Source organism: Xenopus laevis, chromosome 2S (assembly GCF_017654675.1).
Source record: "Xenopus laevis strain J_2021 chromosome 2S, Xenopus_laevis_v10.1, whole genome shotgun sequence".
Classification (NCBI taxonomy): Eukaryota; Metazoa; Chordata; class Amphibia; order Anura; family Pipidae; genus Xenopus; species Xenopus laevis.
Window position 1 is genome coordinate 58,448,498 of NC_054374.1, and position 22,391 is coordinate 58,470,888.

A 22,391-nucleotide genomic window follows, 5' to 3' on the forward strand; every position below is an offset into this window, starting at 1 on the left:
CTCAGCAGCCTTAGAATCTGAGGAATTGGCTTGAAAAAGATCAAACAGTTCCAAGCAGCACCTTTTGGCCCAAGGTAAGGTATGGCACAAATCCACAAAGTTCTGAGGTATGCTGCCAGGGTGGCCACCACTTCACTGGGTGTGCTGCAGAATAAAATCTTTAAAGTCTCTAACAAGATTTGATTGTGGAAGTATGCATCCTGAAGTTCAACAGATGTACTAAATACTCCATAGCAGCAATGACCTGATAGATTCCATCTTGAAAATTTGCTTGTGATCATGGGGTTTAAAGGTTGTATATAGGAGGATCTGAAAGTCCTTTTATTCTTCCAGACCAAGATCCTGGGCATAGAACACCACTAATGAGCTTGTGGGAGAGTTGAACTTGATGGACTCTTTTATCAACCCAGATAAATACATAACTATGGAGGTAGTCAAAAGGGAACTCAATATCAGAGTTAAAGGCCTGAACTTGCTCAGAGATGCAGGGGCTTTGTGCGTCTTAGTTTGTAGCATCTTGGAAGTAGAAGGAGTTCTTTTTAAGGTAAATTTACGTTTTTAAATGCTGTGGTGTTGTTTGTAGCGGTCTCCTGAGGGGTTGTTGGTCTCCTGAGGAGTCTACATACAAAAATGTAAAGAACTATCGAAACTGGGAGCTGCTGTGTTAATAATATGACACAAAAGAAGTAGACATAAGTCTGCTAATATTTTCTTGAAAAGCCCATGTATCTACTTTTGCTTATTACCAAAGGCACAGAGGCTGATGACCACTTCCTGCCAAACTTCAGTATAGTGCTGGGCAGAAGGTGGATCGTCCTCTTTTGCCTTCAACTTCAGGAGGGAGTGGATGTTGCTGGGTGCCAGGGACTTGGGTCCCAGTAAACGGAAGGCCCCAAGGTTGGTGAGGCCCTTGGTGAAGTCAGGGATACAGGGACCCTTTGGCTGAGGTATAGTCAGGACAGTGTAGTCCTCTTTAACAGCACTTTCTAGGAAATTGAGCCAGATAGAACTAGTGAAAAAGAGCAGCCTGTGCTAGCAGCCTACTAGGAAAGCTAGCATGGGGGTAATTCTCTTCTCACTCCAGAGTTGAAAGGCAGCAGGCCTCAAAATAAAGAAAAATAATAAAAACTAGCTAAAATTAACTATCCTTTACCCCCCCTGGCAGGACAAAAGAAAATGGGGAGTTGAGAAGGAACAGGATCTTAAGTATGTAAAAGCAGTTTGGAGTTAAGTTTTATTCTTCTGTGCTGCCTCCAGAGACAAATGTCAGGGAGAGCTGCCAAAAGATAGATTGTTTCCACATGCAAAAATAGATATCATGAGTCATCACAGCAATGACTAGCTGCGAAAAAAAATCAACTGAAGGTGTAGGATGCTAATGGTAACAATTGTTGTAATATACTGCTTAAAGTCATTATCTGTTATTATATGCCTTTTTTTTATCATACTTAGGGATGGGCGAATTTTTACGCCTCATTTCGCCAAAAAAAGGACGCCCATAGACAAATTTTTTGACGCCCATAGACTTTAATGGGCGTCTGCGACATTTCGCCGGCGGCGAATTTTTGGCGAAACGAAACGGCTCAATTTCGCCCATCCCTAATCATACTCAATGGCTATGTCTTTCTTACCTTCCTGTAATTTTGTTGACAATGTTCTGGAGATGTGTTCTGCCCATGAAGCAACTGACATGCTTCCTGAATTGCTTTAGTTATGGCATCCCCTTCTCCTAGAAAACCTGTTTTGGGTAAAGAAAACTGCTTAGTAAATGAGTAAACGAATGAATGGAAAAGTGGAAACACTATACAACATTTAAGTGAAACAGATAGGATAAAGTAAAATTATTAACCCAAAATATAAAAATTAAAGTAAACAAAGAAAGCTGAATAGGGTAGTGTCACGGTTGGCACCCTAAATTCAGAACCGATGCTAAACACCCTGTTCTCAGCTCTTGCTTCCGCCTTTAACAGCCGCCTTTCACCTCAGTAGGAGCCCTCGGCTAATCGGATGCCGCCAGGTCTTATTAAGAGAGGTTCAAAGCTAGGGGTTCTGAACAAGCTGGCACAATTGTAAAGCCTTTTGGGCAGAGGGTCATGGTACAAGGCGTAGACAGAATCATAGTCAGATCAGGCCGAGTCAGGGCAGGCAGAATACAAAACGGAGTAAGGCAGGCAAGGGTCAAACCAGGAGATCAATCAGCAGGGATATAGAATAAGCAAAGTCGGATATCAGGCAGGGGTCAGGATACAGAACCGTCAAAAAGCCAGGCAAGGGTCACAACAGGAATCAGAATTACAGATAGCTAACAACTCAGAAGCACCAGGAACACAATCCTATAACGGGCAAAGTACTGCAGCCATTAATGCACCTTTTAAACTTAAATTTTTGCTACAATGCGCGCTGACGCAAAAACGTCAGCGTGAATGCACCTGTAAAATTAGCAGAGGTGCGCCATCACCACAGGTGGTGATGTGATAGAAAGAGAAGTTCACAACAAAATGCATTTCAGATGGAGAGAGGAAAACATTCATACCCAGTGGTAAATTTGCTTTCTGGGAGCTAGATGCAGAATCCATGGTACCTCCACATTGGCTGCCCACTGGGGACATTCTGAATTCAGGAGAACTGCTGGAGTTGGGAAACTGGTCAGGACATTTGGGTTTGGCTGTTAAATTTAAAGGCTGGGATGTTTCCTAGGATATGAAAAAAACCCATGGTCAACCTCCTGTCTCATACGAGGCTTTCACACATGCATTTCCTATCATGGTCTCCTCCATAGCATACCTGGTGTTTGGCAGATGCAGAGCCTCTTCCTGCATGGGAGTTGTGAAGAAGTGGCATGGGGTATTCTACTATAATGATAAGAGATACAGTCTATGTTGTTCATAGTCTAATGCCAAAGCAGTTAACCAATGCAGCTGTCAAATTTTAGTATAATTCAAATTCCATTTCACATTCCATTATATATGTCAAATGTATAAAATCATCACATCATCAATGCAGATGCTCTGTTATATGGTTAGCATATATTATCACAGTTGTCTCACCAGGCTTGCATGGAATAGGTTGGATAGGAAGTGACATCTGGGGTTCTGCTGAAACAGTCTGAGCAGAGGGAAATGCAGGAATCATCACATAAGGCATGTTCACCTGCTGCAGAAAACAAGGGGTGTCAAGAATAAGACCTTTTACAGAAAAACTAGGAGTAAGAGAAACACAGAACAAAAGAGGGGAGTCTGAACCTCAGAAATAATGAATAAAAGGAATGAAGTGTTCATTTATCTTTCCTCTATACTCCATTATACCTGCATTGCTGTATATGAAAAGAAAGAGTTCAGTGATAATGTGTATTATTAAAATAAGGAGTCCATAAAAGACCAATACCTGAATCTGCTGCTGCAACATATTGATCTTGTGCTGTTGCTGGATCAATTGTTGTTGCTGTTTTGCTATCTACAAATCACAACAAAAAAGAAATACTGAAGTGCAAGATGATTTCACATTGATAATACATTAATCAATAGACCACTAAAAAGTACTAGTCACAGCAAAGAAAACAAAAGTTTTAAATTAATCACATTTTAAATAAAAAAAATTGTATTTTCTCACTACACTGATAGAGAAAACGCTAATTTGTAAGAGTAAACACTGAGTGGAACTGTATCCATTATTTCAAAGGGGCAGATTTCAGGCAGAAAATGCTTGCATTTGCAAGTTTTCATTAAGAAGTGTACTCCTCCAGACAGGACTGTTGGCAGCAACCCTTACAGGGGTCAGGGCTTGGATCCTGCACCAATGGCTTTTCAGTGGGATTCCTGGCTTATGCCTAGTCCTGAATCTGACCCCACACAATCTTTGCACAGGCATCAAGGTGACACAGCTCTCCTGGACAAATCTAAATGCTACTACAACAGGAATTGGCTATTACAAAAGTCCAGACCAATTCAAGGTGAAGAAAAAATGAAATTTTACCAGAATATAGGAAATCATGCAAACATGCAACGTTTTGGAGCTCCCGCCCCTTTGTCAAGCGTTGATTCTCACAGTGACATCATATCCTATTTAACATGTCCCATAACATAGACACACCTACTTCTTACATGGTATCAATTATTTTACATACACAAATATTATATTAGTTCCATAGTTTCACTCCTATCGTATTATATCCATACTATATAGGTATCACATAATATTAGTCATTTCGTATAATGTGTCTAATCTCATATATTAGTTCTGTCTTACTCCAAAACCATTTAAATAAACGCATAAAGATCATATTCTCTGTTGAGTCCTTTCGGATGCAGCGTCTGTAGAGTATGCATCCAAAATTTCTCCCTCTTTTGGAGTTGTAGGAGTCTGTTGCCCCCCCCATCGTGGGGGGGGCAACAGACTCCAACACAAGAAATCTGAGGGATGCAGCGGTATGTCTTGCCAATTCGAAATGAGCAGGAACTGGTAATTTAACCACTTCCTTTCTGATTTATGTTGACTTATTCTGTCTCTGATCGGTTGTATTGTTTCTCCTATATACGCTAGCCCACACAGGCATTTGATCATATAAACCACGTATTCTGAGACAGAACCCATGTCCCAGTCTACTCCACCATTGAGCTCCCAAGCAGAGATATTTGCTTATACGGAGGTGGAAGCAGCGAGTATAGCTACTTTTGCTAAAGGATCAAGGCATTTTTTACATGCATCCCATCCGTAAACACGAAGACGAGATTTGGAACGTGCACTCAAGAAATCCGTTGCACTGGAATTACATGGCTGCACACTTGCGGAATATTATAGATTAAAGCGTATTCCAAGAGGCCTGAGAGTGCACTTGAGACCCACTATATTCTCCGAAAATGTGGAGCATTGCAAGAAGTTTGAGGGCATATTGAATAAGTGCTTTTTGGACATTATAACCCTTACTATTGAACATATACAGAAAGAACTAGCAACAGTAACGGAACAAGCTCGCAACATAGAGCTACAATTATCACAAGCGGGAAGTCAGGAGGAGTTTGCTACATCTAAGGCACTAATAGAGAAATCCATTCAACAGTACCGACAGGAAACAGAGAACCGTAAGAGGTTCAAGTTTCTAAGGGACGCAGAGGATTATGCCGGGGGAAACATTTACCGGTGGATACCAGAACGACCCCATCCTACTTCCGCAATCAACCTGCGAGAGTTCGGCCGGCGCGTGGTTCACAGCGCAAGGGACGCCAGGAGATACCGCTGAGCGGATCAGCTGAGAGTACCTCACAGAGGTCTACGGATTCCTCGGGATCCTCTTTTTAGGGGAGGACTGCGTTCCTTCAAGCGGCGGGGAGCGCGAGGAACACGGCACAGGAGTGGATACAGCCGCTGTAGTCAGGCCATGGCAGACACGCACAGCAGGCATAGTGAAACCGAAGACGGCACCTCGCTAGTGATCAACATTTCAAATAAGTTACTTTCTGAATCTGATTTGCGAGTGTTACAGAAGGGCTTATCATTTTGCCCGAGTACGAAGTTTCACACCTTTGCCCTAGATATTGATTGCAGCGATTTTTCAGGTTAATAAGACTGAAAGTACATTTTGCGGATAAAAGGGTTGAGGGGGAGATGCAGACTCATTCTTTGTCTATGAAACAGTTTGGTTTACAGAAAAAGAGCCAGTATTTACATCCCACCTCTTCCCATCTCGTGGAGACAGTTATTAATTTCATAAATCATTGGATGCAGGATTCTAAGGGCCTGCGGACTATGAGGTATACTAACAATATGACCAATGCAGAACGTAAGTCTTTGGACACTCTGATGAAGGACAAAACTGTGGTTTATAAACCTGCGGACAAAAGTGGGGCCTTGGTCATTATGAACAAAGGTTACTACACAAGAGAAATTTTGGGACAGTTAAGTGATGAACATACTTATGTACGCTTACAAAAAGATCCTACTAATGAAATTGCAAGTTTGATTCTTGATTTGGTAACACAATACCATAGGGAGGGGGTGATTAATGAGGATTTGAAGGAGTATTTGATACAACAATTTCCATGTATACCAGTCTTTTATACCCTCCCTAAAGTACATAAGGATCAACAGTTCCCCCCAGGACGCCCTATAGTTGCAGGGGTTAACTCGATATTGGCTCAGTTAGCCATCTTTTTGGACAAGGTTTTGGCCCCTTTTGTACCGTTGGGTAAATCCTATATTAAGGATACATCTCATTTTTTACGCTCTTTACAGAATGTAGATCTGGGTGAGGGGGAGATTATATTGGCTGCCTTTGATGTGTGTAGCCTCTACACATCAATACCTCATTGTCTAGGAATGGAGGCCATACAGGCGGTGTTAGAGGTTTCTGAATACGATGAGGTAGAGAGAAGGTTTTTTATGGAAATATTAGCACTGATATTACATAAAAATTACTTCCTGTTTCAGGACACCTTCTTCCTCCAATTACAGGGTACAAAGATGGGATCAAACGTCGCCCGTACATACGCCAACCTGTTCATGAGTCAGTTTGAGAATCATTATGTATGTACACATGATCTGTTCAAAAAACATTGTATTAAGTGGTGGCGTTTCATAGATGATCTAATGGTCATCTGGAGGGGCGACGTTCAATCCCTGCTGGATTTCAAGACATATCTTGATAATTGTGTTTCAACTATTAAGTTTACACTAACACATAGCCATGAAATGGTGATATTCTTGGATACAAAGGTCTATCGCAAGGGAACACAAATATGTACTGATTTATTTGTTAAGCCCACAGACCGTAATAATTTATTGAGATATGATAGCACACACCCGAGGGCTATGATATGAGAATATGATCTTTATGCGTTTATTTAAATGGTTTTGGAGTAAGACAGAACTAATATATATATGATTAGACACATTATATGAAATGACTAAAATTATGCGATACCTATATAGTATGGATATAATACGATAGGAGTGAAACTATAGAACTAATACTAATATTTGTGTATGTAAATTGATACCATGTAAGAAGTAGGTGTGTATGTTATGGGACATGTTAAATAGGATATGATGTCAATGTGAGAATCAATGCTTGACAAAGGGACGGGAGCTCCGAAACGTTGCATGATTACCTATATTCTGGTAAAATTTCATTTTTTCTTATCCTTGAATTGGTCTGGACTTTTTTGTTGTATATATAATTTGTCCATGTAAGTGGACTAGTCACGGACGGGTTAAGTGCTCCACTCTACTTTTGTACAGATATAGATATAGAGATATAGAGATATAGAGATATATATATATATATATATATATATATATATATATATATATATATATATATATATATTTATATAAAACACTATAATGTGAATATTAGCCATAAGATCACCCCACACACATATCTGTGGAATATGCAAAAGCATTTGGTTTTGAAACTCAAGACCAATGGCCCAGTTATGTGCTATGCAATGTGACAGTATCAGTTCTCAGATCACACAGACATCCGTGGCCCTTAGTTTGTGATAGTGCACTTGGAGCTAAGGTTAGGGCCAGACGATTGCAGATATCAGCCTGTGGAGAAATGCAGGCTGAGAATCCGCTCCCTTGCTGCTCCGCTGCTCCTCTGCTCCTGACAGTCTGAACCTGGAAGCATTGTCTTTACTTGGTGCAGACAGATGCGGCAGATTTCCACACCAAGACGCAACATTTTGCATTTCACTCCAAAATTTGCCCTGCCTACAGAAAAGAGAAGCGAATTCTCCCCCTGAGGAGAATCTGTACTGTCTGGTCCTAGCCTAAAAACCCAAACCAGTGGGCCTCAATACATGCCATCCAAGGCCATCAAATCATATATTCCAGACATATCCATGACCCCGAGTAAGTCCAAATACATTCAACTATAAAAAGCAAAAACTGTAGCCCAGCTATGTGAAATGCATTTAAACCTTAGATCTTATACACATCTCCTAATATGTGCAGGGGGTTTTAAAAATAAAACCTAGACCAGTGGTCCCTACTCTGTGCAACGCATTATAAACATCAGACCTTGGATAGGTGGACCCAGCTGAGCATTGGGATATGGCTTGCAGACCAAAGACTCGCATAACTATCTGACCAGTATCCCTGCTGTATGATATGAATACTACTGCTATATATCAGCATATAATGAAACTGTATACACCACCTTTTCTACAGTTCTATTGTACCTGCTCCTGCTGTTGCCTTGCCAAATCCATCTGCTGCTGCTGTTTTTCAAACAACATGGCTGCCAAATTTCTGTGCTCAGAATGTGCACTGAGCAATTGATCTCTCAGTCCTGTCAGTTGGTGAATCATAAGCAGCAACTGCAGCTCCTTCTCAGCCAAGCTTTCCTTAGTACCTAAGTGTAACCAGAATTGTTTTTATTGTGTTAGATTATGGCTGTGCTGTGGCAATACTACATCCAACTATATCTATGACACCTGGAAATGAAAATATACTACATGCTTTAGCCCACGTCCACTCAGTGTTGAACTGCGCCTAGGCGCCTGAAATGCAGGACCTGCTCTTACAGGAGTTAAATAGTGATACATATTATAGGTGATATATGGGCATATGCTGTAATTAAAAAAAAAAAAAAAAAAGATTGATGGAACTGCCCAGAGCAGAGGCCCAATGCAAGATCTACTGGGACTCTACTACTATTTACTGGGGCAGGTTGGTCTGAATGCATTCACTTAGAATGTTATTTATGAAAAGCTGTAAAAAGGTGCTAAGATGATTTTCCAGAAAATGTTGGGGAATAATACTTCAAAAGCCACTGTACCTGAACTGAGTGTGAAAATAATTTTTGAAGAATTTTGATGTGAATTGTTCTTTTATTCATTTTAGTTTCTAACCAGACACTCACATGTGCATAAAAGATCTCAGAAGTGAAGCACATGCATATTGCAATGCACTAATCAATGTACATGGGGCCCATCCATGATAGCTACTTGTCATGCAAAATGATGGCGTGCCACAGTTCTACACCAGGGACCAGGACAAAATAAACAAACATCTGGAGATTTGAGGGAACTGCTCTGCATAAATAATGAGTAAAACATTGGGTTTCCTTATCCTTTAAAATGTAATTTTGATGTTGTTTTGATGGAAGGCAAAAAAGAACATTCTTATCAGCATTATTTGTCTAAACATGTTTTGTTATTATGATGGAAAAATGTAATTATGCACAAAAGCAAACTTTTGATCAAGCGAAGAAACATTTTTCATAGCATAACCTAACACTTTTAAAGATGCTAGTCAAAGCTGTCAAAAAGAACATTCAATTGGTCCTACAAACTCCCAGAGGAAGCTAGCCGATAGGGGTCTGAACAGACCAGAAACAAACATTTACAGTACTGTTTAATTATATTTAAACAAACTATTTCTGGGCAAAAAACTTTTTCATTTAAGGCTAATGCCATACAGGGGTTGAAATCGTCCTGCTGAAATATGTGGGCCAAAATCAGCCCCTACAAGGGCACTGTCATCTCTTCTGCCTGCTCCCAGAGCTGTTGGATCAGTTTGGGTGCAGGCACATAAGGCAGATTTCAGCACGAGAATGCAAAGTCTCACATTTATTTGCCAATTTCATCCCTCATGTGGCACTACCCTTATAGTCTTGTACTGGGCCAGGAATGATACTTGAATTCTGTTTATCTCCAGTATTTTGCATTGCGTAACTGTTACTTGCTATGTAAACATGTGCCCTGCTTCAAGTTAAAATGACTGCCCCTGTACGTACACAGCAGCTTGTTTATGTAAACTACATTTGAGCCTCTGAAGCATACATAGTTTTGTCTTTTGAAAGGTAACAGAACATTATACTTAAAAGTAGAGAAACCCCTTTAATTTTTATTGTTACAGTGGCATATCTATACAGCAGAGCCCATGTCATGGGGAGACTTGGGCAACAGTTGGGCTCGGACCTCGGGGTCTGAGGCAGAGGGGAAGGTACTGTTACCAAGGGACCAATTTAAGCCACGGTTACTGGCCCTACATGGTCTACCTGTTTTTGGGTCTTATTGTGATGCCCGACTGCATTAGAGGGGCACCTGACATTTTTGTATGGCAGCATATTAATACTTGGAGTGAAGCATACTAACCCTTGAAATCTTTGCTTCCTACAGTCGAATTTCCTAGAAGTATTTCCTTCCAGTCGTTAGATAGAAACTTCTCTAGAGCAGGCATAGCTGGAAAGTAAATGAGAGAAAAAGTAATCTAGGTTCCCCTAAACAGAACAGAATTAAATTGCAATACACTGAAGGCTGGCTACAGTCATTATCGGTCTAGGTAGAGAAGTAGTTCATCGGACCTCAACGGTAGGCTAATATCAGATGACACGGATCTATGCCTGAGTACAAACACAGGCCGAGAATCTGCTCCTACACTTCTAGGGCGTCCATGAATAGGGGCAAGAGGGGGCAAGAGGGCTCACTTGCCCCCCTCCCATGGAGTTCATTAATGTTTTGCCTCTCTGTTGTCTGTGAATTTCCAGTTTCGCCATTTATCGAATTGTTTGGGAAGTGAAACGGGTCAGATTCAGCCATCACTAGTAGTGAGTTATGATTGCGGTTGCCCTTGCATTGTGAGTGTGGCATCAGCTCTGTGTTTGAATGACCTTTCCTTTTTATTGTTTTTTTTGCTCTGCGATGCTTTGTTCTCTTCTTATGCCATATTCGGTAGATTGCATATTGTTGTGGTCATTAGCATATCAAGCACTCTGTACTTATGGCTTGGTTTTTAGCTCTCATTTTAAGGGGCTATATGCCTGATCAGCTTCCCTTTTTCCTTGACGTTATGTTGCCCTGTTTTTTTCACTTTTTGCATCTGTTCGTTTTATTGTACTGTAGGGTATTTCATTCCCATCCCAATTGTTTTGGGGCATGGTTTGGCAAGATCCAATATGTACAGACATGGAGGGATGCAGAAAAAAAATGAAAATTTCACTTACCTTCTTACTTACTTTCTTCTAGTCCCGACATATCAGTACAGGGTTTCCCATCCCAATTTATTTGATTCCGGTACTGCTATGGGTAATATATAACACTGGTGAAGATAAAGTCATGTGGTCTTATAGGTCATAATATTAATTTTTATTGGCCTTGGTATATATGTACTACCTCCTTGTCTGCGCGGGCAATACCCATGTGTATTGACATGTTGGGACTAGAAGAAAAGGAATTTACAGTAAAAATATAAGTGAAATTCTCAGTTTTTCTCAGACTAGTGCCACAAGGGGCGATTTCAGCAGATAGACACTTTTTGGTTTAAGTTTATATACAGGAAGAACTGCCAAGACTAGACAAGTGTCTAGAGCCTAAGAGAAACACACGTAGCATTAGGAGGAAAAACATGCTGCAATGCATTGGCCTAAGTTCAGAAGCATGGAGCTAATTTCCATGCCAAAATATTTGTAGAAGTATTATTTTTACCTACCTGGAAAATGTTCTGCCTCGCATTGGTGTGCCTACTGCTGGATACATTGTGTTGGCCTGGATGCTGGCACACATGGCTTATTTTGTGAGATTTTGCATTCTGGCACCAACATCACCTGCATGTGCCTGCATCCAGGCTGTATCTAGGTGCAACCATATAAAGAAGTGTAGGAGTGGATTCTCGCCTTTTGTTTGTCCTCAGGCTGAGACCCACCACATCTGATATTAGCCTTAGAGTCAAAAACATTAGAAAGTTTAGATGAGGCATAATTAAAGAAACTACTGATCTTTAAAGAAAAAAAAAACAGAAACAAACATTCCAGAACATATTGCTATTCCAGTTTGTGTAAAAAATTAAACCTTTGTACTAAAAAAAAAAAAAAAAAAAAAAAAAAGTCATAACTTGATAGTATGCAATTAATACCTGTAATATAGTGTGCAAAAAATAAAAAAGGCAGAACTAAAGCAGAGGAAAAACTAAAGGTAAATTGAATTGGGAAAATATAGAGAGAAAATGAAATTATACTTGGAATAGCATTTTAGGCTTTATAAAATCCCCAAAAAAATGAAAAATAATTAAAGAAATACAAGTATAGTATAAAGGATGAGCTATAATATAACAGCTCAAGTGTTCCTCTGCACTGAAAGACACAGAGTCGGTCTGTATGCAGACACCATGAACAGATATAGGTGTTGAAAACCCAAACTATTTATTTTCGCACCAATATCCGCTAATAAATATAATTTAGTTATATTATAAGGCTGATGGCACACAGGGCTCATTTTTGCACTGATATCCAATCAGTGTGTCTGCTCACAGGCCAACACTGTCTCTCTGTGCAGAGGAACAGTTGAGCAGATGAGAGTGCATCTGCTCCTTTCCCCCCTTAAGGGGAAAATTATGTCCTGTGCCTCATGTGTCCTCAGGCTAAGATCATGTTAACTGCCCACGGGACTTGATCAGCCCAGGTACATGCATCAAGTTCTTACCATCACTCACTGTTTTGCTTAGCTTCAGATTTTCCTCTTTTCTGTCAGACGCAGGGGCGTCACCCTGAGGTTTGCACAAGTCATTAGCATCCTGGGGGGGGGGGAAGGGGGAAACACTTATCAATAACTTAAGAAAATATATTTTGGTTGCTTTCTGATATATTCAAGTGTATGTCTAAGGCCGAGGGCACATGGATCCTTGGCTCTACTGCTCTCAGCTTGCTTTTTTTTTCATTTGCTCCCTTATACACAGTAAACTAGCACTGATAAGTACAGCGTCCACTTCAGCTCAGCTACACATAACAGAGCAGAGTGGCGATTGGCCATTTCTAATGCTAACGGACTCCTGCTGCACAAATATGGCAACCTCCTCATACAGGAACATGGGGCATCAGGCAGGAAATTTAAAAGCATTGTGCAAATACTTTATGACAAAGTTCTAAGTAGCTTTCAAAGGCAATATTATTAAAAAAAAATGTTTAATTTCTGGTGTCAGTATCTCTTTAAATAAGGGGGTTTACTGCCCTTTACGGAATAGTACAGTATAAAAAGAAAACTTGGCAAAATGATAAGTAGTTTTATTTTGTACTGCCAATTTACCCAGTTTTATTTTACACTTTAAAGTTTGTATATCTATTTGATTATGAGAAAGGTTGTCACCGATTGTCCTTTAGAGAGCTATAAATGGCAGTCGATCTCTGTTAGGCTAATGCCAGATAGGGCTGAAATCGGCCTGCTGGAATATGCAGACTGAGAATCTGCCCCTACTCTGGCATTAGCTTCCTGGCCTGCCTACATCCCAAACAATTGTGCTGGCCCAGGTGCAGGCACATGCAGCTGATTTCAAGCAAAGAAACATAGGACTTTGCAGTCACACGCAAAATCAGCCTTGTGTGCCTGCAAACGGGCTGACACAATTGCTCCATATGCAGGCAGGACAGGATGCTTATGCCAGTATAGGGGTTATCTGTGTATTTCAGTAGGCCAATCTTCAGCCCCATCTGGCATTAGTCTTAACCTGTTAAAAAAAAAAACAACTAAAACCATAGTACTCTGTGGTTTTTCTTTTATCTGATATGTAAACATGCCTTTTTGCCCTATTCATAATAAAGTCAAAATATACACCACTTTGTGACATGAGCTCATTCAGTTGGTCTTACACAAAAAATGTGCATAAACTTACTTTTACACAGACAAAGTGGATTTCACAGATTCAAATGGAGTCATGCTAATCTGTGTATGTTTGCTGTGTGCTAAATAAGTAATAAGATGCTATCCCACAAGAATTCAAGCACTGCTCTCAGCATAAGTTATCTTGGGAAATTGCTTGTTGCAATTGCCATGGCTTCATTCAATCGGTGGAATCAGGTATGTTTGTACACAAAAAAAATTACTTCTGGAAATTCAGTGATTATACATCTTTTCTACAAGAGTTAATGTCAAAAAGGGGAATATATATTCTCTTTACAAAGCTGGCCCCATGGCTACACAGCACCATTTTTATATAAAATGTAGTATTTTCAGATTGCCTTATTGAAGGACATTTAGTGTGGACAACAAAACTTAACATGTGTGTGTGCGTGGGTGCATGCATATGCATATAGTGAAACCCTAGGGGCTATTGTCGCATGTGGAGTTTTTGCTTCCAGCCCAATGCATGCTGCTGTTTTATATAAATTAATGGAGAACTAAACCCCCCAATAAGAAAATTCTCTACCTACTGCCCTAGGTAGTCACCCCTCCCTGCTTCCGCCACCACATAGTTACCCCTGAAATTGTCCCTAAGAGTTTGCTCACATATCTGTGCAGAGTAAGAGCAGTGGAGCTAATGGGCGCCATCTTCCAGATCTCCGTTCTTCTTTACGTCCTCTTCTGGAAGGTGGCACCCACAAATGCTTATTATACATTTACAGGTTATTATTAACCTCGAAATATCAACTAATTATTGATATTTGCATAAATATAAAAGCATACATTTTATTATTTTGGACACCAAGGTGTTAAAAACACCCTAACCCATAAAAACAAAGGCAACACTTTGAGAGGGTTGAGAGGGGTCCCTCCTTGAGTATATAAATAATTCCTCTGATCTAAACAACTGTGATCAATTTAAGAGTCCATTCCAAATCCAGATCACGCAGATATCTTACAGATGACATGAAACACACACACACACACACACACATATAATGCATGCTTATTAGTGATGAGTGAAGATACGCTGATCACTAATGCTTATTAAGAATGGGGTACTTACTTAGCACACTTATATGTGTGTCAAATTTTTAAAAGTTTGTTTTCCTATTGTTTTCAGTTTTGACGCGCATACATTTTGGCTCAACATGATGCATAACTCACAACATTTTGGAAATAAAAAGAGGGACAAAATAGTTGCAGCGCGTAGTGCAGCATAATTTTTGACCACTCCCACTATTTAGCTTTTTATTCATCAGCTCTCTGGTTTGCACTTTTAGCAGTCTGGTTGCTAGGGTTCAAATTACCCTTGCAACCAAACCCTAGCAACCATGCACTGAATTGAATATGAATAGGATAGGATGTAAATAGAATAATAAAAAGCAAATATAGTAATACATTTGTAGTCTTGTTTTCAGATGGGCTCAGTGGGGATGCACGAATCCACTATTTTGGATTTGGCCGAACCCCCAAAGATTCGGCCAAATAACGAAACGAATCCTAATTTGCATATGCAAATTAGGAGTGGGAAGGGGAAAACATTTTTTACTTGCTTATTTTATGACAAAAGTCATGCGATTTCCCTCCCGGCCTTAATTTGCATATGCAGGAGGATTTAGCTGAATCCGAATCCTGCTGAAAAAGCCCGAATCCTGGCCGAGTCCCGAACCAAATCCTGGATTTGGTGCATCCCTATCAGTGACCCACATTTAAAAGCTGAAAGAGGAAGGAAAATAATTCAAAAACTATATCCACAACCCGATCCGCAACCCACTGGCCATCAAGAAACAGGAAGTGCTGTCGTTTGTCGACCAGAAGTGATATAATTTGCAGTGGAGGTGGTCAGGATAATTTACAGAGTACAATAGGAATAGAGGGGGCCCCAAGAGTTTACAAACTAAAGGTTAGGGTACAATTGACACAAGTTTTCAGAAACAAATTAGTGATTTATGATACAGCAATGACTGATTAATTAAGGTACATTAAATAAGCTTATGATTAAGTGCCCACTGTCACGAAACGCATAAGGCTATGTATTTATTTTCAAGGCCTAAATAAAGTTCTCAGTTCTTTTGTTTGTGGGATCTGTGAGTGCCTGTAATTTTTCTTCTTTGGTTGGATACCTCCACCTCGAGCTGTCGGTCTGGGGCATGAGCACCCAGGCCCCACGTATTACTGGTGAGATAATACATTTTTTAGGTTTTTACATTGGGACTTTCTAAGAATATGACATTGAATAAGCTTCCCTAAACAGATAGGTCTTTAGGGAGCGTTTGGAAGTTTACAAAAAGAGAAAGTATGACCGCTCGAGGCAGAGAGTTCCAGAGAAAAGCAGAGGTCTGAGAGAAGACTTGTAGATGAAAATGGGCTGAGGTGATGAGAGAAGAGAGGTGAAGGTCAGAAGCAGAGCGAGGTTGCGTGAAGGAGTGTATTTTGAGATCAGTTATGAAATATAGGGAGGGGCTTCATTGTTAAGGGCCTTGAACACAAGTGTGAGTAGTTTGAATTTGATTCTAGAGGAGATTGGAATACAGTAAAGGGATATGCATAGGGAATCAGCAGATGTTGTGTGGTGAGATTATATGAATAAATCTAGCAGCAGCATTTAGAACAGACTGGAGTTGTGAAAGGCAATTTGTTGGAATACCTACAAGGAGTAGGTTGCAGTAATCAAGGCGGGTGATAATAAGAAACAAGATAAGTGTTTTGGTTGTGTCTGAACTAAGACACAGTCGTATTCGTGGCAATGTTGCACAGCTGAGTACGACACAAAAATTCTACACGCAACCCTCATTTTACACCTTTTTTTTTTGCAGGTACACAACTCACTGCAGGACTCTACTTCAGGGGGTGATAGCAGTTTTGCTCACCGTGAGGGGGGGACCCCCTCCTTCACTTCCATCAGCTCTTTAAATTTAAATTGTTAAATTTAAGGTCTACTTAAGTGGTTTGTTCATTTTAATGTGGGATACAAAGCACCCAGATATTATATGTTGAAATGATGGTTGGCAATGGTTATATTTATTATTAGTTAGTTGCACCAGCATTTGTAAGCTATTAGTAATACTAATATATAAACTATAGATGGTTCTTTTTGCTTAAACAGCAACATAGTTACTATGGGGGTATTTATTAATGTCCGATTTTTTCTGGTTTGACTTTTAAATGGGAAAAAAACAATCCGAAGATTTTGTGGTTTCGGGCATCAAATTTGAAAAATTGTCGATTCAGATTTTTTTCACAATTTTATCTATTTTTTTCCCCACACGAGAAATTCTCAGAAAAATGTATTGATAAATAGGAGGGAAAGTCAAACACTTATAAACACTAGTTATATGGTACAATGTTGGTTTATAAAAAACAACAATTATCTACAAAAAAAGCAATAAAAAATCCCAGTGGTGAGCCAATGTGTGTAAAATATAAAATAAGTATATCAAAGTATATAAGTATATGATATGCTGATTTTCACTGGAGCATACTAATTAACATTGAAAAAGACACACAACTCTTATAGAGTTCAAACTTTTTTCTAAAAAAGGTTTCAGCCCAACTGCTACTTTATCCTGAGAAAGGTTAAAGGGATCCTGATATCGGAAAACATGTTTTTTTCAAAACGCATAAGTTAATAGTGCTACTCCAGCAGAATTCTGCACTGAAATCCATTTCTCAAAAGAGCAAACAGATTTTTTTATATTCAATTTTGAAATCTGACATGGGGCTAGACATTTTGTCAATTTTCCAGCTGCCCCCAGTCATGTGACTTGTGCCTGGAGAGAAAATGTTTTCTGGCAGGCTGCTGTTTTTCCTTCTCAATGTAACTGAATGTGTCTCAGTGGGACATGGGTTTTTACTATTGAGTGCTGTGCTTAGATCTACCAGGCAGTTGTTATCTTGTGTTAGGGAGCTGCTATATGGTTACCTTCTCATTGTTCTTTCCTGGTCACTCCATATCAGCATTACAACAGGGAGGCCCCTCCCATCCCTGCCCCCAGACCAGATAGTCCCTCCCTCTCCAAAACCTTAAAGGTACTCACGAAACTCACCTACCTCGTCTTTTTCTTTTCTGTTTTTGCCTTTAGACTACTAGAGGGCTGGCTTGCGTTTCCCTATACGATTAAATCTTGAAGGTGAACATGGGGCAGAGCGAGGGACCCTTCCTCCTTTCCTTGTATGGCTTGGAGCGGGATATTAGGGTTTTTTTTCCTGACTATTAGGTTAACTATAAGTCAGTACCCACCTATCCCTAGAGGCGTGTCATGTGGGTGGCCATGAAGGTTGCTCGTGACACAGAGGATCCGTTGTTGGTGGCAGGTAACTTAGCCTTAGTTTTTTCAGCAGCGATAAACTCTTACTTGTTTTCCATATAGGCGCTGATACGCTGAGGCGCATCTCACCTGACTTCCCAGTCCTTCTGCGCCGCCTGGTTAGCGCCTTGACAGTTACGCTGTTTGGCTCTCCTCCTCTCTCCTCCTTCAGATGCGGGTCTTCGGCAGCGTCTTGATGCTGCAGGGATCCGTAGTTAGCGGAAGCGCACTTGCGTGCGGGGAAAGGGGAGAGTAGTGTCCTTGCCACATCCAAGATGGCGCGGTGTGATAGTCAGGGAGTCAGGCGGCGGCCATTTTGGGGGAGGAGTTAACCATATTAGGATATATATACTAGTGCCTGGTTGTTCTGCGATCTCTAAGGAGACAGTCTCTGTTTTGCACCTTGCATTTTGGTTGGATTAGTCTACCTTGCAGGTATTTTGGTTTACTGTTTTTGGTGGGATAGAATGTGGTTCCTAATTGTTACTTGAATTGTTTTTCTTGGGGATTTTTTAGACGGTGTTGTTGGGATTGAATTATGGATCCTTTAGCCTCAGGTGCCTCTGCCTTCCAAGCTAGGTAAGTCCCTCCTTTTTTCTGTGGGTGTTTTTTCCTTCTCTCTCTCTCTCTTCTTTTTCTAAAATTTTTTTTTTTTTTTTTTTGGTTGGTCTTAGCTTACCTGAAGAAAATCTTCCTAGAAAACGCAAGACCAAAGGAAACCAATTGAAAGTACCTGAATGTGTGGGATGCTTTAAGCCACCTCTATTGGGCAGAAAATTCTGTGACACCTGCTGGAAAGATTTTTGCAGGTCTGCTTCTGATTCCTCTGGTTTGGGCAGGGAGACCTTGGAAGAGGAACAAGGGCCTACCCTGGAAACAGGGGAGGTTTATGAGGAATTTTCTGAGGAAGAAGGGGGGTTCCCAAGGAACGCAACTGAATCTTTTAGAGATTCAGAAGACGAGTCGGAAGTTATGTATGAATCCTTTGACTTTTCATTAGTTCCTCCCCTAATTAAAGCCTTAAGACTCACCTTGGGAGTGGAAGAGGAAGTGGAGGATACTAAAACAATTAAAGTTTTACCTACCCCTTCAAAGAACCGTCAGACTTTTCCTTTGTTTGCAGAGGTTTCAGATCTGATTAAGACAGAGTGGCAGAAGGCGGCTAAGAAAGTCTCTTTTACTTCGCCAGGCTCTAGGTTTGCAAGATTATACCCGTTCAGAGAGGCGGATATTAAAGATTGGATGGTTTCTCCATCAGTGGATCCTGCTGTCATTCATCTGGCCAAAAAGACAACACTACCAATTGATGATTAGTCGGCACTAAAAGACCCCATGGACAGAAGAATAGAATCTGACCTTAGAAAGGCGTTTATGATTTCAGGGGCAGCATGCAAACCGGCGGTAGCCTTAATTTCGGTGGCCAAGGCTATGTCATTTTGGATTGATTCAATCGACAAGGCCGTTATGGAGGGAGCAGATAAGAAGGAGATTTCGGATAGCCTAACGGAACTGAAGATTGCTACAGGTTTTATCTCAGAGGGAGCGATAGATCTTACAAGACTATCTGCCCGTTCTATGGCAGTTTCAGTGGCGGCTCGACGGGCTCTTTGGCTCAGACCATGGGCTGCAGATACCTCATCCAAGATGAGTTTATGTACCCTTCCTTTTGAGAGTTCTCGGCTGTTTGGTGCAAAATTGGATGAGGTTATAACGAAAGCCTCAGGAGGAAAGAGTCAGTTTCTGCCACAAGACAAAAAGAAACCAAGATACCAGCCATTCAGGTCTTTTATGTCTCGAGGTTCTGCAAGGGCAGGATTCTCTAACTATTCGGCTAGAGGAGCCAGAGACAATTTTAAGTCCTTTCCCTGGAAAAGGGGTCAATCGACCTTTGTCAGCAGTGATAAGTCCAGACCGACCCAGCAGCCGAAGAAATCTTCCTGACTATCCGCCGGTAGAGGAAAGAGTGGGAGCCAGGCTAGGGGAGTTTTGTCAGGTTTGGCACACTACCATTTCAGACCAGTGGGTTCTAGACATCCTGACAAGGGGTTATCGTCTGGAATTTTCCGCAGTTCCAGTGGAGGACAGAATGGTGGTATCTCATTACCCGACTTCGGGAGAAAAGAAGAGAACCCTGGATCAGTATGTGCAATGGCTACTAGAAGTAAGAGCAGTTATTCCGGTTCCTCCTCAAGAAGTGAACAAGGGAATTTATTCAGTCTTATTTCTGGTGAAAAAGTCTTCGGGGGGCTGGAGACCAATTCTGAATCTCAAAGAGGTAAACAAGTACCTGAAGTTTCAGAAATTCAAGATGGAGTCCATTTTTTCCATCATTGCGGCAATACTACCAGAGGACTGGCTTCTCTCCATAGACCTACGAGATGCCTACTTCCACATTCCAGTCATAGAGGCTCATCAGCGCTTCCTTCGCTTTTCTCTAGCAGGAAGGCATTTTCAATTTCGTTGCCTGCCGTTTGGCCTATCAACCTGGCCAAGGGTTTTTTCCAAAGTTCTGGTAACCCTGATTGCAGCTCTAAGATTGGAGGGGATCTCCATATGGCATTACCTGGACGACATCCTATTATTAGCAAGAAGCAGGGAAACCCTCATTTCTCATCGAGATCGGGTTCTGAATTTTTTACAAGTTCATGGCTGGATAATAAATTGGGAGAAAAGCCATCTGGTCCCCTCTCAGTCCTTGCAGTACCTGGGAGCCCGGTTCGACACTTTGAGGGGGACAGTGTCACTTCCTCCAGAAAGAATTCAGGACTTAATTTGCCAAGTATCAGAGATTCTGGAAAAGTCTCAAGTTTCGGCTCAGAAGTTCATGTCTCTGATAGGTTCCATGGCAGCAACCATTCCAGTCACCAAATGGGCAAGGTTACATATGAGACCAGCTCAATGGCTCTTTTTGGATCAATGGAACAGAGTGAAGAAAGATTGGAATCAACAAATACATTTGTCACAGACATTCAAGAAGTCTCTCAGTTGGTGGCTATCAGAGAAGAATCTCAGCAGAGGCCTGCCATTAGCTCAACCTCAATGGAGGACGCTAGTCTCGGATGCGTCCACGTATGGGTGGGGAGCACATCTGGACTCGGAATGGGTTCAGGGACAATGGTCTTGCCTACAGAAAGGAGTTCCATCCAATATATTAGAGATCAGGGCAGCGAAGAATGCTCTGTTTTCTTTTGCCCAAGTTCTCCAGGGCTCATCAGTTCGAATGTTGATAGACAATACCTCTGCGGTGGCATATGTCAAAAAGCAGGGGGGAACCAAGAGCAGATCCTTACTGCAGGAAGTACAACCGATTTTGTCTTGGGCAGAGAAAAATCTGGAACTCTTGACAGCGGGTTACCTTCCGGGAGTAGAAAATCAGAAGGCGGATTTTCTGAGTCGGAATATACTGTCAGTGCACGAATGGTCTCTACATCAGGAAGTATTCCAGATGCTGGTGGAGAGATGGGGGTTGCCAGAGGTCGATCTGATGGCTTCGAGGTACAACAACCAATGTCCAGTCTTCTTCTCCAGAAGGTTCTGCCCGAAGGCGAGAGCAGTAGACGCACTTTTACAAAACTGGACGGGTCTTCTACTATATGCCTTTCCTCCATTTCCACTCATTCTTCAAACATTGCAGAAGGTCATCCAAGACGAAGTGGAAATGATATTGATTGCACCAAAGTGGCCACGCAGACCATGGTATCCACTTCTGTTGAAGCTGGCAATTGCACCACCTTGGCCTCTTCCACGGAGAAAAGATCTTCTGAAACAGGGACCTGTGTTACATCCAAACCCTGGGGCCTTGTCTCTTCAGGCATGGAGACTGAGCGCAAAAGGCTGTTGGCCTTAGGTTTGTCGGAGGCTGTTGTAGCTACTCTCTTAAGATCTAGGAAACCTCCTACTTCTTTGACATATTATAGAATTTGGGAAAGGTTCTTATTATGGAAAGGACAACTTGAGGATTCAGAAGAGATTTCATTATCCCAGGTCTTAGGGTTCCTTCAAGAGGGTCTGGAAAAGGGTCTTCAGTACAGGACGCTTAAAGTTCATGTCTCTGCTATTTCAGCATTATCTTATGTTTCATGGGCCGGAGAACCTATGATTAAAAGATTCTTGTTGGCTGCTCTTAAATTACGTCCACCAGTGAAGAGGGATGCAGAGGGATGCAGTTGTTTGGAGTCTACCTTTAGTGCTAAAAGCCTTGTCATTGGATCCTTTTGAACCGTTGGAGACTATTTCAGTATGGCTTTTGACTCTTAAAACACTTTTTCTGATAGCAGTGGCTTCCGCTTCTAGAGTGGGGGAGTTGCAGGCACTTTCATGCAGTCCAAATCATATCTTGTTTTTGCATGATAAAGTCGTGTTAAAGCCAGATAAGTCATTTCTACCTAAGGTGGTATCTCCATTTCATTTGAAGAAGGAAGTTACTCTCCCTATATTCAATGCAGGAAACAAGGAAATGGAAGAAATG

The 22,391-nt window shown here is 41.2% G+C and overlaps 1 protein-coding gene across 1 annotated transcript in view; it reads right to left on the reverse strand.

Moving 5' to 3' along the window:
• Positions 1-22,391, reverse strand: part of sox13.S (SRY-box 13 S homeolog) — a gene marked incomplete at its 5' end in the record, with an annotated part of 90,384 nt that overhangs the window by 10,758 nt on the left and 57,235 nt on the right. Inside the window, 8 exon segments of the mRNA NM_001087769.1 lie at positions 1,632-1,738; positions 2,534-2,693; positions 2,785-2,852; positions 3,048-3,153; positions 3,385-3,453; positions 8,181-8,353; positions 10,101-10,187; positions 12,423-12,513. Of these exon segments, the coding sequence (NP_001081238.1) occupies positions 1,632-1,738; positions 2,534-2,693; positions 2,785-2,852; positions 3,048-3,153; positions 3,385-3,453; positions 8,181-8,353; positions 10,101-10,187; positions 12,423-12,513 (861 nt within the window).